Raw genomic sequence first — 14,460 nt, 5'->3', positions numbered from 1 at the left:
CAAAGCTCGTCGTCACCAAGACCAAGACCGGTCAACGCTGAGAACGAGGCCGCAACCGGCCCCGTCGGACCTACTCGTCTCCTCTTCTAATCTCATCAACCCTGGATCGAATCAGCAAGGTTCACATCCCCCCCAGACCCCCCGTCGCTCGCCTCGAGTCAACACCCTCCCTCCTTGCTTTGTTGGTCTAACGGAATAGTTTCCCCGCCAAAGGTAGTCGAAGACGGGACGAAGCGTTTATCCACGGTCTAAGCCAGGCGCAACTCCCTTTTCTGACACGTCTCATATCATCTATTCTAGATGCTAATCTTTGTGCAGAAGCCCGAGAGGTTCCATGTCCCGTCTGTCCGTATCTCCAACTCTGGGACTCGGGAGCAACAAGCTTGCGCCAAGGCCCTTGCTCAACTCGGTTGTCAAAACCGCAAGGGGTCCGTCGCCACCAATCATCCAGCAACGTGCCCTCCTCCGAGCGGCCCAACCGACAGACGACGTCCATCTTCAACTCCCACCCAGTCACGTCTTACTCGATCTTATCATCTATCGCAGACCAGCAAAACTTACTCAATTCTACCGGCCCCTCGCGGATCTTGCTTTTTCTGCCTTGGCTTCCAAAGGACACTGGTCATGCTTTGCATGCTTCCGTACAGCATGCCGTGTGCTCAGTCGCCGTGATCCGCGCGAATCTTGGTCTTGGGTGCAAGTGGACTGGGCACGGCATCTACCTGCAGGACAGCCGCGATGACGGCTCAACTATTCTGATCTGTCATCCGACAATATGGTGTGCTTCTGTCCTCTTCCGGTCGTTCAATACAGGAACCGCCCTTAGGAGTTATCGCATGCCCCGGCCCGGCTCATCTCCCGTTATGACCTTTCCTCTGCGCTGCCATAGGCTTGTATTTCTGACAGCGTAGGGGTGCCTGTCTAGCTTTGAACTAGGGAAAGACGGCGCTTGCTTCATCTTCTCAACTCCTGGGCTGCCTCCTAATGTCACCCGCATGCTATTTTGCAAGCGGAAGACAAACAACGAACCAGGATCACAGGTTGCGCGACACAACCCAGACAGCTCGTCCTGAGGCTCTGCCGGAATCCATGCCATCTTCCCCGGACTGCCGGCCTGGCGGATTCCTCTCAGTGCCGCCACCGTTCCTGGACTCCAAGCCCCTGGCGATCGCTCTGAAACCCGGAGACACACCTTGCCCTCACCGCAAAACGTCAAATTGGGCATTTGCCGAACCCATGCCCTCGGTGAAGAGATGATCATGTCGTGGAACTCTCCATCCCAATAATACGGCCACATGTGCCGGCAACCGAAGACTCGACTTGCCATCTCTCGTTCCACACAGGACGATCTCGACTTGGGGGCTTGCGCAGGGCTGCATTGACCTTTTTGGGATCTATCCAAAGAGAAGCCCGGGATCCGCCATGTGGCCTCGTCCTGGGAATCCACACCGCCGCCTCGTTCCTGTTCTCGAAAACAACGTCCCAGGAACCCGCTCTCCGGGCTGGAGATCCTTGGACCTAGTTGCGTGAGCTGAGTCGGTGACGGGGAGCTCTCAGCTACATGTGCTGTGTAACTCGATCCAGGTTCGTGCTATTCGAAATTGCTTTTTTGATGTGAATCCAAGGCTTTCTAGAGCTACTCCCTACTCCTTGTCAAGTAGGTACGTGAATCCTCACCGCAAGACCCGTACCCTCGATCTCTCGAGTTACCTCAACGACACTTGTCTCAGAAAGGTGACCGAGACAAAAAGCAGATATGCTTTCCAAGGTTCAAGGTCTCGTAGTCGAGCATCGGGGCTCTTCGTCGTGCGCCACGTGTGTAAACGTCAACTAGGCCAGTCGGGTCTCGTCCGGCTCAGCACGTTGATACTCATGCCAAGGAATAGTCTCTATGATATGTTTCGGCCTTCACCCGTTGATTGACTGCTTCGCGTCAGGTCATATGGAGCCACCGTTCCAGGTGATGCTATGCGTGTTACCGTTGTCGATACGTGAAAGCAGTGGGCTTTCTTTCGCAGCAGATCAGAGACGGCGTACGGAACTGTTCCGTACGTGCCGCCGGTGAAGTGATCAACATGTTGGTCCGCATTTCAATGTTCCACCTATGCGTTTTCGTCGTGATCGTGTTGATGGGTCGTCGTGGGTGTTCTCCTGGGCCCACCGCAAGCTCCGCAACAGACTTGAAGATAGACACCGTAAGTGAGTAGAACTACGTCAATAAACCATCATTCTGATTTGAACTCCTTCTTGTGTGATTGCGGTGTACTCGATTGAGGTGTTTGGTGGTGATTGACCACCACCGCCTCACAACTACGAAAACCAAGCTTCTGCTGCTATTCGCTTTTCTTGGACTAGTTAGGAAAGCCAGGCTTTATAACCGCTACCTGGACCGTATGTTGCGAGCTCCAATGACTGGAGCTAGAGCCGCAGTCTAATTCAAGTAAATCCCTTGATAAACCGCTTTGATGGCTTTGGGATGATGGGACACGCAGCACATGAACTTGTCTCCGTTATCAAAGACTACGTTTCATACTCCGTTTGTATTGTAGGGGATGAGTCGTACTGGCCATGCCAGCACTTTCCCCGTGGTTGATTCAAGCTCTGAACTATAATGAACTTGCTCGTCATCTTTCAGTTGTCTCTGGGATATTCGACATATCCGCGTGGACACCGAAATAACTGTCCTAACGTAGGAACTTGTGTGAGATGAACGGTATAAACAGAGGTAGACGGTCCGGTCGCGAAGTCGACGATGGCTTTCTGGTCGGCTGATCATCTTTGAAGTGTCGTCTCGAAGTTCCGGTATATGAATGTGCGAGAAATCCGTGTGCTTAGCAAGATCACGAGATTCTCCCTGCCAGCCTCGTCTGCGTATGGAGCTTCTGGCATGACACTATAGTATTCTGAATATGTGTGAGATTGAGCAGGTTCAGACTAGGTAGAGTTGAATGAGATAGTAGTCATTATGCGAGGAACAGCTAAGTCGTCTGCAGCTTGGCCGCCTTCCGTCGTCAAAAGGGGTTATACTCTGATGGTCTTAGAAAATGAGAAAATGAACAATTGCAAAACGAGGGAACGATTCGATTGATCATTTGTTCATTGCCACTGCTAGCTTATACACTATACACGAATATCCTAATGTCTTCTTTTCACGCTCTCCCTCAGCCAGTGGTTTGTTTGCACACTTCTGCCTCGACCTTTCTTCCAGAAAACACCACATGTGGCATGACCACGCGACGTAGATCAGGCTACATAGAAGCAAGACCTGTCGACTGGTATGTCAGACGTTCTAATACGAGATTTCAAAACCCTCTCTTCTCTTTCTATTTGACGTACTTTATACGGCTTTCTTCTCTGGGAAGGTGCTTGGCGTGAACGGTAGGCACCCGGGCAGGAGAAAGACACCAAGACCATCCCTTCATAGCGAGCTTCACTTCCTGTCCTCTTCAACAATGAGCACGGCCGGTAGTGAAGATGGTCTAGGGGTGGAATAGAATGCCTGGTTTCGGCAAGCTCGAGGGTTCCAATCGGGTGATCCTACATAAGTCCCTCGGCAGCTCATTGTTAATTTTTGTTTTTACCCCTTTTGCCCTTTTTATCGTGCAGCTGCGATGAAGCAGAATTATCGACTGAGAAAAGGGAGATAGAAAAAAAGAGAGAGAGAAGTATTTCAATGTGTTACGTCGGAGAAATGAATGCTAGGGAGAAAAGAGGGAGCTTAATGCAAATTTTGATTGCTTGCTTCTCTCGGTACGATAGCTCAGATGGCCCCCTTATTGAGCCTGTCATACCCAACGCAAGCCCCACAGCGAGATTGAGAATGGAGACAGCCAGCTTTTCGCTCAAGATAGAAAGTCCTATTCGCTTGAGATGTACCCTCGAGGTATCAAGAGGGCAAGGGGGTGCCCGAGGTAGCTAGAACTCGGCCCTATCCTTCGGGTCTGAGGTGACATGAGCCAACACGTACTAGAAAGTAAAGGCACGGGTCTGCCCTGTTGTCGAAGCTGGAAGAATTAAAGGCGAATACAAAACTTGTCAGTCGAGGCAAGCAGATGTGCCTGTGTTGTTAGGTGGACATGAAATAGGACCGTCGTCCACATCACCGCCTCCCCTTGATATTGACCACGGCACGCCGAACGACTGCAGAATGAGCTTTGGATTCACGTAACTATGCTAGGGATAAACCATACTCGAAGCATGTATTCTGCCAGCAGCTGGATTCGTGCTTTAACTATGCAAGTGACTACATCGGACATGCAGCATAATGACCCCAAACACCTCGCTTTGAAACTGAAGAGAGTCATGGTAATAAATGATGACAGCACCGTCGCTCTTCTCGTCATCCGCCATCGGCGGTGTTCCTCAAGACTGGTTCATGAGTCCCACACCCCGGCATCCATGAGACCGCTGAACGACAGCCTTCCAAACAGCCCACTGCTCCAGTTCGTCTTTTGCTGTTTTTGCTTCTCCTTCTCCTCTCGTTCTTTCCTCTCGTCTTCTTTGGCACGTGCGAGATCAGCCTCGACGTCGACCATGTTGATGAACTCGTTAAGATTGAGCAACACTTCGTCCACGTCGTCAACCGTCTGCTGCGATTCTTGCTCTGCTGACAGGGGAGTATCGTTGGCGACCATGAGTGCCTCAGGTGCTTTGGGTGTCCTCGGTCCGAAGGAGTCCGCGTTGACAAAGGCTTCCGCCATTGCCATCGGCTCCGGGCTCTCAAGAAATTGTTGAGATGCGGACGGGAGAAGCCTATGAGTGATCTTTGTCCTGCGCGAGACGGCCTGGAAGTGATCGTGGAACTTATCCTTGTCATCAGTCGGGAGGTCGGCTACTGCCAGGTCTGGCGGCGGAGAGGCTGCCCTGGTCACCACGGGCGTCGCGGGTTCGTCGCCGTCAAGGTCCTCGCCGCCCTTGACCTCCGGGGCCCATGTTACGCGTTTGACCGGTCTCTGGGGTGCGTCCCAGGGGTTGTCAGTGGTGGCTGCGAGCAGATTTTGCGTGCTGGGGAGGTGACCGCCGCTGAACCGAACATGGGCCGACTTCCGCTTGGGTCTCTCAGGGGAGGGCGACATGAAGTTTGCGAACTTTTTGATCTCGAGAACCGGCTCTGGGGTCAAGGGCCTGGGCGTTGCGTCAACGGGAGGTGGCGCCTCTTTAATAGCCGGCGGATCGGTCTTGGGAATGCTCGGCTCGGTAGACGACGCAACTGGGGTTGGTGACATTGGTTTGGGTTCTTTGAATTGTTTGGACACCAACGCTGCTTTTGCAGCTAGACGGAGATTCTCAGGGGTTGCAGTCCATGGGCTCTGGTAACCGGGGTCTACCAAAGTGTTCTGACTAGCCTCCTGGATATCTCCTGACGGACGTAGCGGGGGTATCGATGGCAAATCAGCCTTCCAAGGACTTTGCTGCGAGGCTGGGACTGCCGGACTTTCCTGTTGACTGACGACCTCCCCGCGTTGGGTCCCGAGTGGCGTGCCGCGATGATTTGAACCGCATGCTTGTACCGTCTCATTCGTGTATCGGCTCGCCGGCCCAGGCGTTTGCGAAGACACCGGCGTTGCTCGAAAGCTGTAGTCCGGAATGTCAGGCGTCTCCAACTGGTATCTCTGTTGAGTCACGGGCGTCTCTGGCGCCCGATCTCGGTTTCTAACCCATGAGGTCTGACTAGCAGGGTAAGAGTTGCTGGTGAAAAGCAAATCCTTCGACCATGGGCTCTGCGGGGACGCTATCTGCGCGAGGCTATTAAGCAGGCGTTGCTGTTGGCTCATCGACACCTTTCTCGACTGGTTGGCTTTGTATTGATTGCCATGAGGAGCAACAGGAGTAGAAGACTTGGCAGGTGGAGCAGACTCGACATGGGGAGAAGACCGGTGGTTCTCCGAGGGCCTTTGAGACTTCTTCTCTGGAGACGCAGGTTGTACGACAATCGTCCGTTCCTGACTAGCCGATACCGATTCCTCCTCAGTCGTTTCGTCCTGATGGTGTTGATTACTTGCGACATCTGCTTCGTTCGGGACCTTGTCGTGCCCAGGAGTTTCAGAGTCGCCGTTGGGAACCGCAGGCATATCCGCAGCATTTTGCAATGTGATTCCCTTTTCCGGCTTGGTGATGGCTTGGACTGTGTCCTTCTGGTTCTCGGGCTCCGCACTCGACTCCGGCGAGGTAACTTTTGTTTCGTCGGCCATAAAAGTATCACCATCAAGGTCCATAGCCTCTTCATCTCGGTCTGATTCCGACTCATCACTCGAAACCAAACCAGACGACGAAGACGTCTCCATTTGGTCGTTGTCAGTCACATCAACCGCAGCCGCCTTGGAGCCGCGACTTCTGGGTCTTGCGCGGAAAAGAAAACTCTCGTCTTCTTGTGTTTCGAACTCGACCCTGGCTTTTGCATTTTTGCGAGATTTGCCTGTGCTGATATCAGCTGCCCTCGCGTCATTCTTCTGTTCTGTTGCGATTGTCCTCGGCGTGACCCTCGTCTTGACGGCAGATGGAGGCGTTTGTACAGGCGTACTAAGAGGCGCGGAACTTTGCTCTTCCGGCACTTGGGCAGGTTTGGTAGGGGTTTCTGGCGACTTCTTTCGTGGCGTGGAGTTGGAAATACGTTGCGAGCTTCTTTGCGAAGAGCGTGTTTGTCTTTGAGTGATTGGGGTGCTTTGAAAGCTTTCCTCGATCGTATTCTCCTGCTTCATCTCCCGTTGCGAGGATAATTGACCGCGAGTAAGCCGTTGGTTGTGAGACTGGTTGACAGCTGATGAGACCTCAATGTCGTCCTCCCATGCAGATTTTAGACGCTTGACCTCCTTTCGCATAAGCCAGTCTGATCCCGTCACGCGGCGTTTTCTCTGAGATTGAGATTGAGACAGTGAAATGTCGCTTGCAAAAGACCAGGTGGGTTCATCGTCAACTTGGGCTACCAATCCCGCCCCATTCCTCCATGCTTGTACTCTTTCTAGGTTCTGCTCTCCCACGGGCAGCGCGTTGGGAGTTGCCCCGGCCTGGTCCAGACTTTGTGGGCTTGGTAAAGGGCAAGATGTCCTGCTTTCGGCGTCAGATACATCTGTTTCGGCTGGCTCGACGTTTATCGTGGTCTTCGTGGTAGCCTCCACCGCAGCGGGAGCAGTGGCTTCTGGCGCCGGTCCTCTCTTCGACTTCGACCATGGGTTGACCCATCCGTTTGCACCTGGCCCTTCGAAAGGTCCCTTGAGCACTGCTGTCAGCAGAACTGGAGCGTAGCCTGAAAGATATCTATGAGCGGCGGCATCGATTCGGCGGCGTCTTTCTTCGGGGTCGTCGTAATGTTCATCGTCGGAACCAGGCTCAAGAATCTCGGCACCATGGGGGGTCGAGTCGCAGAATGGGCCGTCGGCCATATAGTGCTCGGCCTGCCAGCCTTCGACAAACGACATCGTCAAATGGGCAGTTGCTGTTCATCGGCTTCGATGCGGATCGGGGTGAAAACGAGCGGTCCGGTGGGCAGCGCGGTCGCATCGGCGCCGGGCGGTGTTCCGGAATGCGGACTGTGGTTGGAAAAGTGAGGTCTATCTCCAGCCTCCAACACCTACAAACAATCTCAGGCCATCCAAAAGCGGACAAAGTGGGGATCGGTTAGAAGAGCGGGTCTTTGACGTTCACCAGACGACGCGATGAAGCGCGCCTGCACGTGCGTCCGCGTCTAAGTGGTTTTTTCATTTCCCCGCTTGCGCCTGTGCGGCTAGAACAGCCAAGGCCCCGTTAGTGTGAGAGGAGCTTATCGCATAAGATACATGCGAGTAAAAGGATCTGCCCCCACGACCCGATAGAACAATAGCGTCATCGAGCGATCGGGGAATTTGGTGTCGTGGTGGTTGGCTCAGCAACGCTTTTTTTCCCGCCACACAGACGCAGGCACAGGCATAACATTGGGCTAGAACAAAAGCACGCTAATTTATTATTCAATTGTTTATTCTGGGATAGCTGACCCTTGGGGATTGACATAACGCCGCCCCAAACGAAACGCGATCGCTCGACCGCGTTCCCCACGAACAATACGTCTTACCTTTACTTCGCAACCCATCACGACGGGACTTTTACCGCACGCAGCGAAGGCAGTGACGGTGCATTTTCTTACCACTGTTTCCCGAATTTTGTTCAGCTTGCCAATCTGCATTTTTTTGACGAGCATTTCCATCCGGGCGTATTCCGCATCGCAATTGCTCGCGTAAACAGACTGCAATCGCATCAAAACACCCCGCAAACCGCGACGACATCTACGATAACCTGTATCCCCCGATGGACAGATTATAACACACCAACGTCCCTTTTCCCGATCGAAAAAGTCAGAAGATCATGGCTCCCGCTTGGCTCGACTCTCTCTCTGAGGATTGGCCCTCCCAGGCTGGATCTGAGACCTCGCCGTCCGCCCACCTGCCGCCTCTACGACCCAGCGAGAGTAACAGGACGCCCAACGGTAAAGGACCCGGCAGTCGCATACCACTCCCTGTCAGTAGGATACGACCATCGAGTGCTGGAACCGACAAGAGCGGGATCCTGAGCGAACGAAGTACGAACGATGTCAACATACCACTTTCATCCTCACGAAGACCGACAACAAAGCTTTCCAGAGATTTCAAACCGTCCGAGGAGTCGCGCCAAACTAGTCGCGCGATTTCGGCCTCAACGAACGGCTCTGTCATTCATAACACGGTGCAGCATAGGTCGCTGAAGTCATCGCCATTGAAGGAAGCCGGTAGCACTCCGGAATGGAAGCGACGGCTGGTGTACGGCGATGTTGCGTACGGCGAACAAAGGGACCTATTTTGCTCTGCCGCAGCAGGCCTTGAGAACATGTTCAAGCCACCAACACCACAGGACACCAGCCTGGCTGATCAAAGTCCCCGGCACGAGTCGACGTTACCTTCGAGCCCGCCGTTCTTCCGCCAGGCAGACGAGACTGTCGCCGACGAGGGCGAGGAGTCCGATGGCAGAAGCCAGATGGATCCAAGCCCCAGCCCGAGCCCCAGGATACGACCGCCTCAGATCAATTACAGACCGACCGACGATTCTATCGACCAGAGCAAGCTTAGCGAGTTCAGCGCACAGCCCGACAGTAATCATCCCGAGCCGAGCGTAAAAGAAAGCATACCCACAGCACCGACATCAGTATCGGGTCTCGCACCACCCAACGACGCGTCGCGGAAGACAAGCGGCCACAGTGTAATCCGCAACGAAGATTTCAGCCCTATTGTCCTCACGCTAATGCGCCCGAAGACCGAAGATGGAGACGGTCACGCCCCTGCCGAACTCCCCGTCGACCAGCTCCGCGATCGTCTTGAGAAGCTCCGCATCGACCAGATGCTCCTCAACCCACAGGGCGAACTCCAGTTCGACGCCGACGGCACGTTGGAGGAGCCTGAAAACGACCAGGTAGAAACCACCGAGGATTACGCTCGTCGTGGAGGCTTTCTGAACTTGCAGCGCGGAGGCAGATCTGGCGATGGATCGTTCAAATATCGAGGCCTGAGTCCTGGTATGGGTGTTGATACTTCTGAGATGCTCCCCGAAGAGTCTCTCCAAGCCAGCACTCCAAAGCAGTTTCCTAGCGTAAGGACCTATTCGCCAGGCCATGGATCAATGAGATTTGGCACACAGAGCCCTCCGCCGCCCCGCGCACCTTTCCCCAGTCCCGAAAAGCGGGGGGCTACCAATAGCGCAACGAGCCCGTTGAAGCTTTTCGGGCCATACGACACGTTCACCAACCAAACTTTACTTCGCCGCATCAGCCAATTCGAAGATCAGATGTCGGGCTCCTCTCGCCAGTCATTAAGCGGCGCCTACTCCGCTGATCCGTCCCGCCTTAGCGAGAAGCAGAGGCCCCATACAGCACCTGTTGGATATTTGTCTGTACCAGCACAACAGACAGCCGCGAGTTCACGGTCTGTCAGTCAGTTCGGCGCCGGAGACCTTGAGGGATACCAATTCAACCAAGATATCTCCATTCGGCACGACGACGAGGAATCCCAATTCAACGAAGATGACGACTTTGAAGGCCTCTCCGGGTTTGAGGAGTCTGTGATGCGCTTTGCCAACGTGACAGGCTCGCCAGGACAGGACGAATCAATGTTTATCCCCAGAAAGCGGGCGAAATCAGGAACTACATCAGCTTCATCATCCAAACACACCCCGGCATTCTCGTCAGGAAGTGAAGGAAGTGTTCAGAGGGCGAACGTCCACTTCCCGTTGGATGACTCTCTCCTCCTCGGAACTCCTCATCGGCGCGACACCGGCTCGGAAGGTAAGAGGCCACGAACCTCACCGTCGAAAGACCCAACCCCTAAGCGGAGGAGGACATTACACAAGTCCGACATCGCGTATGGACGAGAGGAACGCTACGACGCATTGGAACCGGTACAGGAGTCCCATTTTTTGATGCAGAGTATGATGGGGAAGAAGCGTAAGGATGCGCGTCCCGGTAGCTTGCAGCAACGAGCGCATCCCAGCGTTCTCGCAACGCGTCACATCCTTCGTCCACGAACACCTACGCCGAGCTCAAGATCGTCTCTGCAGAGAGATGAGTACTTTGAGGAAGACTTCCTGATAGAGGAGCCGCCCCAGCGCCGATCGCCCACTCGTGCTTCCCAGCTCACGGGGAGTGCCAACGACCGCAGCGGCGCGCTCGACACGGACCGGAAACCATCCATCAGAACTCAAGACTTCCTGGACGAGGCTGGTAAGATCATGGCGATGATTCGAAACGGTGCCAAGGCCCCTAGCGGGCTGACGAGCGTCGAGGAATCCGACGCCGAGTTTGGCGAGCCAAGCCCGGTATTTGACGAGGACTCGTACGAAGAGTCGACCCGGGAACCGCTCTCACGGCCGCCCAGCCGGGAAGGGAAACCCGTGCAGAGGGCACCGCAAAGACAGGAGAACCCGGAGATCCTTGATTACCTGAAAAAGTACCAGGAGTTGAGCGACATGGGTGATGTCATCTCCTCGTCTCTCAGGTCTATGGACCAGGCCCAGGACGCAATCCGCATGGCGCAAGAGGTCGAGCGCCAGCTTGAGGAGAGGAGCCGCCAGAGGGCAAATACTGCGGAGCTCCAGTACCTTGGTGGAGACGAGACCATCAGCGATCCTCCCAACATCCGCATCAGCGCCAATCCGAACAAGCAAGCCGGCGACTCCATCGACGCAGACGAGTTTCCTACGCATTCTTCCGGCGCGTCGACAAATCGCACTATCCACACGGGTTCCTCCCACAACTCGGAGTCGAGGAAAACAATCGCTCCTCAAAGCGTGTCTCATTTGATTCCAGACCAGGTCGGCAGCATGTACCTCGACCGTCAGCAAAATATTTGGATCAAGAGGAAGGGTGGAAGTGTTCGTCCTAGAAGTGCACACTCTCACTCCCATGTTCTTGGATCGGAAGACAGTGAGGATGATCCTTTCGCCAGCATTCCAGATCTTTCTGTCGACATGACCAAGGAGATGCAGAACTTGCGACTCGCAACGGCCCAGAAAGAGGCGGAAGAAAACGAAGCGGATTGGTCACAGTCACCACCGGCCTCTGTGGGCACCCCCAGAAACACTTCAGGCAAGGGCTTCGTCACTTTGTCTCCAGACGCGTTCCTTCCCAAGGATATCGCCATGCAAGCAAAGACCGAATTCTCGAAGCTTGGAAGCAGGAAGTCCGAGGGGGACGTCGAGCATGAAATTCAACTCGATGAGGACCGCATCAACGATTCTTCACCATCTCACCGACGCATGACCATCTCGTTTTCCTCTCCCATTGCCTCCATCATCCAAGATGTTGCGGCGGAAGACATCGATAGCCTCGAAGATGATGAAGGCAGCGTCATCGATTCCCAGTTCGTGCTTGAGGAGTCCAAGCGCAGCAAGTATCAGAGCCTCACGAAGGCTGCTCGACGAAATCTGCTGCAACCACGCCCTCGCACAGCCCCAGCTCGCGGCTCGAGACAGTTCTCTCTTCGCGGTCAGGCTTTCGTTCCACGGCCAGTTTCCAGGATCGATGAACGAGATGAAGACAGTGTGGCCGATGAGTATGCCGAGGAGCGACAAGTCAGCATTATCGGCGACAATAGTGCTCTTAGCCATGTCTCCCACGACAACCAAGAGAGGAGCCTTAGCTTCCTTGTGAAGACGCCCGGCAAGACCAAGAACGGCGGCCTGTACCCAGACGTAGGCGCATTCATTAGCCACCATGTCGGCAATCTGTCACTCAGTCCCATGTCAGAGTTCACGCTGAACCACCACGAAAAGTCCTTTGGCTTCGAAGTCAGCTACTTAGTGGACGATCAGCGACTCGTCACTGGTGATGGCTCCAAGAAGGTCATGTCCATGACAGTTCGCGATCTGGTTGACCGGTTGACCGAGATTGAGCCTTTCGAACCCTACTGGGAGGATTTCACGGAACTCGACATCAGCGAAAGGCGCCTGTCGAGCCTTCACATGTTGGACGAATTTTGTGGGCGCCTGGTCAGCCTTGATGCATCAAACAACTCCCTCGGCCACCTCGATGGAGTGCCAGCATCAGTTAGACAGCTTAAGATGGCGAACAACATGCTTAACGAGTTGACGTCGTGGGACCACCTTACCAACCTGCAATACGTCGACATATCAAACAACGACCTCACCAGCCTGTCGGCTCTCAAGAACCTGGTTCACCTTCGCAGCTTAAAGGCCGACAACAACAAGTTGACATCACTCGACGGACTCAATATGCACGATGGATTGTTGTCACTGCGTGCCCGCAACAACCATATCGAGGTGGCCGACTTTGATGGCACGAAGCTGCATCGGCTTACGGAGCTTGATCTTGCGGGCAACAAGGTCAAGGAAGTGTTCAATCTCGGACAACTCTCGTCACTGGAAGTACTCAAACTGGCGCGAAACAAACTTGACGCGTTCACCGCCGAAGATGCTCAAGGTCTGGACGGCCTGCGATATCTCGATTTGAGTGATAATGACATTATCGAACTCGACATCAGTCGGTTGCCAGCCGTGCGGCTGTTGCACGCCGACAGAAATCGCATCACCAGCATCACCGGCTTCGCCAAAGCCCGTCATCTCGACAGCTTATCCTTGAGAGAACAGCGGGGCGATGGACAGCTGGATCTCGGCTTCCTGTCTTCGGCGTACGAGGTTCGAAAGCTTTTTCTTTCTGGGAACTACATTGGCGCTTTCGAGCCCAAGATGGATTTCCTCAATTTGCAACTGCTCGAGTTGGCCAACTGTGGTCTTCACTGCCTGCCGGCAGGGCTCGGGCAGTTGATGCCAAACCTGCGATCGTTGAACCTCAACTTCAACGCCATTGCAGACCTTTCACCTATTCGATTCGTTCCCCGTCTCAAGAAACTCCTTGTTGCCGGCAATCGCCTGGCGGATTCTACGACAGTCACGGAACTCCTGACGGACTTCCCGCACCTGACCCAATTGGACTTGCGGGACAACCCAATTACTCAGGGATTCTATCCGCCGGTGCAGGTCATGGTTTCTGCGGAGCGGGGCAATTTTACCGATCCTTTTACCCTCCCGGAGGCAGACAAGGAGAGGGACGAGCTGTTCGCCAAACGTCTGGACGAAGCAACTCGTCTCCGGCGACGGCTGTACCAGGTTATTTTCGTGGGTTGCTGCAAGAAGTTGAAGCTTCTTGATGGGCTGTCCGTCAAGCGGCAACTCATGCTTGCTCGCGACCCGGCCTTTCAGGCACTGGTGGATGAGGGTCTCCTGCCCGGTGACGGCAGCAGCGCTCCGAATGCGGCTGCGGCCGCGCCCAAATCTCCGGCCAAGACTCCGGCCAAGACTCCGGCCAAGACCCCGACCAAGGGCTCGGTCAGGCCCCCGGGCAGGTCTTCGTTCAAGGCTCCGAGTGAGGCTGCGCCGAGATCATCACCCACCATTCGGATCACAGCCCCGGACAAGACCCCGGCCATGTCTTCAACTGCCAAAAGCGCGGCGAGCAGCCGTTGGCACGCGGAAGACAGCTTCGCTTGAGGCATACGACGTGTATTATATGATGACGGCAAAAAAGCGGGGGCGTTTTCTATCACAGCCAGGATTATTTGTTCATATTGATAATTTTCAAATTAGGGGAAGGCGTCAGGGTAATCATTCAAAAGGAGCAGGGCTTAATGACGACACGGAAGCATTGTAAGAGTACAGAAAGTAGAAAGCATTGGTTCAGGAAGTGTTCCACAGAATACAGAGGCTACGTCTGCATCTGCACTACGTTGAATCGCCGATCGAGGCAGTGAAAGGGGCGCCGTCCGGGTCGAAGTCCTGTTTTTGACCAGCAGCATGCCCGGGAGTGCTCCGTGTGTCCGGGCCCACACCGCCCCGAGGTTGCCGTGCATTGCCGAAGCGGCGGCCCCGGGGGGCGATCTCTTTCTCGCCCCAGCGGCCTGGTGAGTCGGGTTTTGTGCTCCCTATCCGAATCTCGTTGCGCTGGTGGAAGAC

At 54.5% G+C, this 14,460-nt stretch overlaps 2 protein-coding genes across 2 annotated transcripts; one reads left to right on the top strand and one right to left on the bottom strand.

The window, feature by feature from the left end:
* Positions 1 to 4,373: 4,373 nt before the first annotated feature.
* On the bottom strand, positions 4,374 to 7,415 carry CkaCkLH20_08111 (protamine p1; the record flags this gene model as incomplete). Its single annotated transcript, XM_038890826.1, has 1 exon — positions 4,374 to 7,415. One exon carries the CDS (start codon positions 7,413 to 7,415, stop codon positions 4,374 to 4,376), a length of 3,042 nt encoding a protein of 1,013 aa, XP_038744009.1.
* A 919-nt stretch (positions 7,416 to 8,334) lies between these two features.
* On the top strand, positions 8,335 to 13,998 carry CkaCkLH20_08110 (uncharacterized protein; the record flags this gene model as incomplete). Its single annotated transcript, XM_038890825.1, has 1 exon — positions 8,335 to 13,998. The coding sequence occupies one exon, from the start codon at positions 8,335 to 8,337 to the stop codon at positions 13,996 to 13,998; it is 5,664 nt and encodes a 1,887-aa protein (XP_038744008.1).
* Between the last annotated feature and the right edge of the window lie 462 nt (positions 13,999 to 14,460).

Source organism: Colletotrichum karsti (assembly GCF_011947395.1).
Source record: "Colletotrichum karsti strain CkLH20 chromosome Unknown Scaffold26, whole genome shotgun sequence".
Taxonomy (NCBI): domain Eukaryota; kingdom Fungi; phylum Ascomycota; class Sordariomycetes; order Glomerellales; family Glomerellaceae; genus Colletotrichum; species Colletotrichum karsti.
This window is presented reverse-complemented; position numbering and strand designations above follow the sequence as displayed.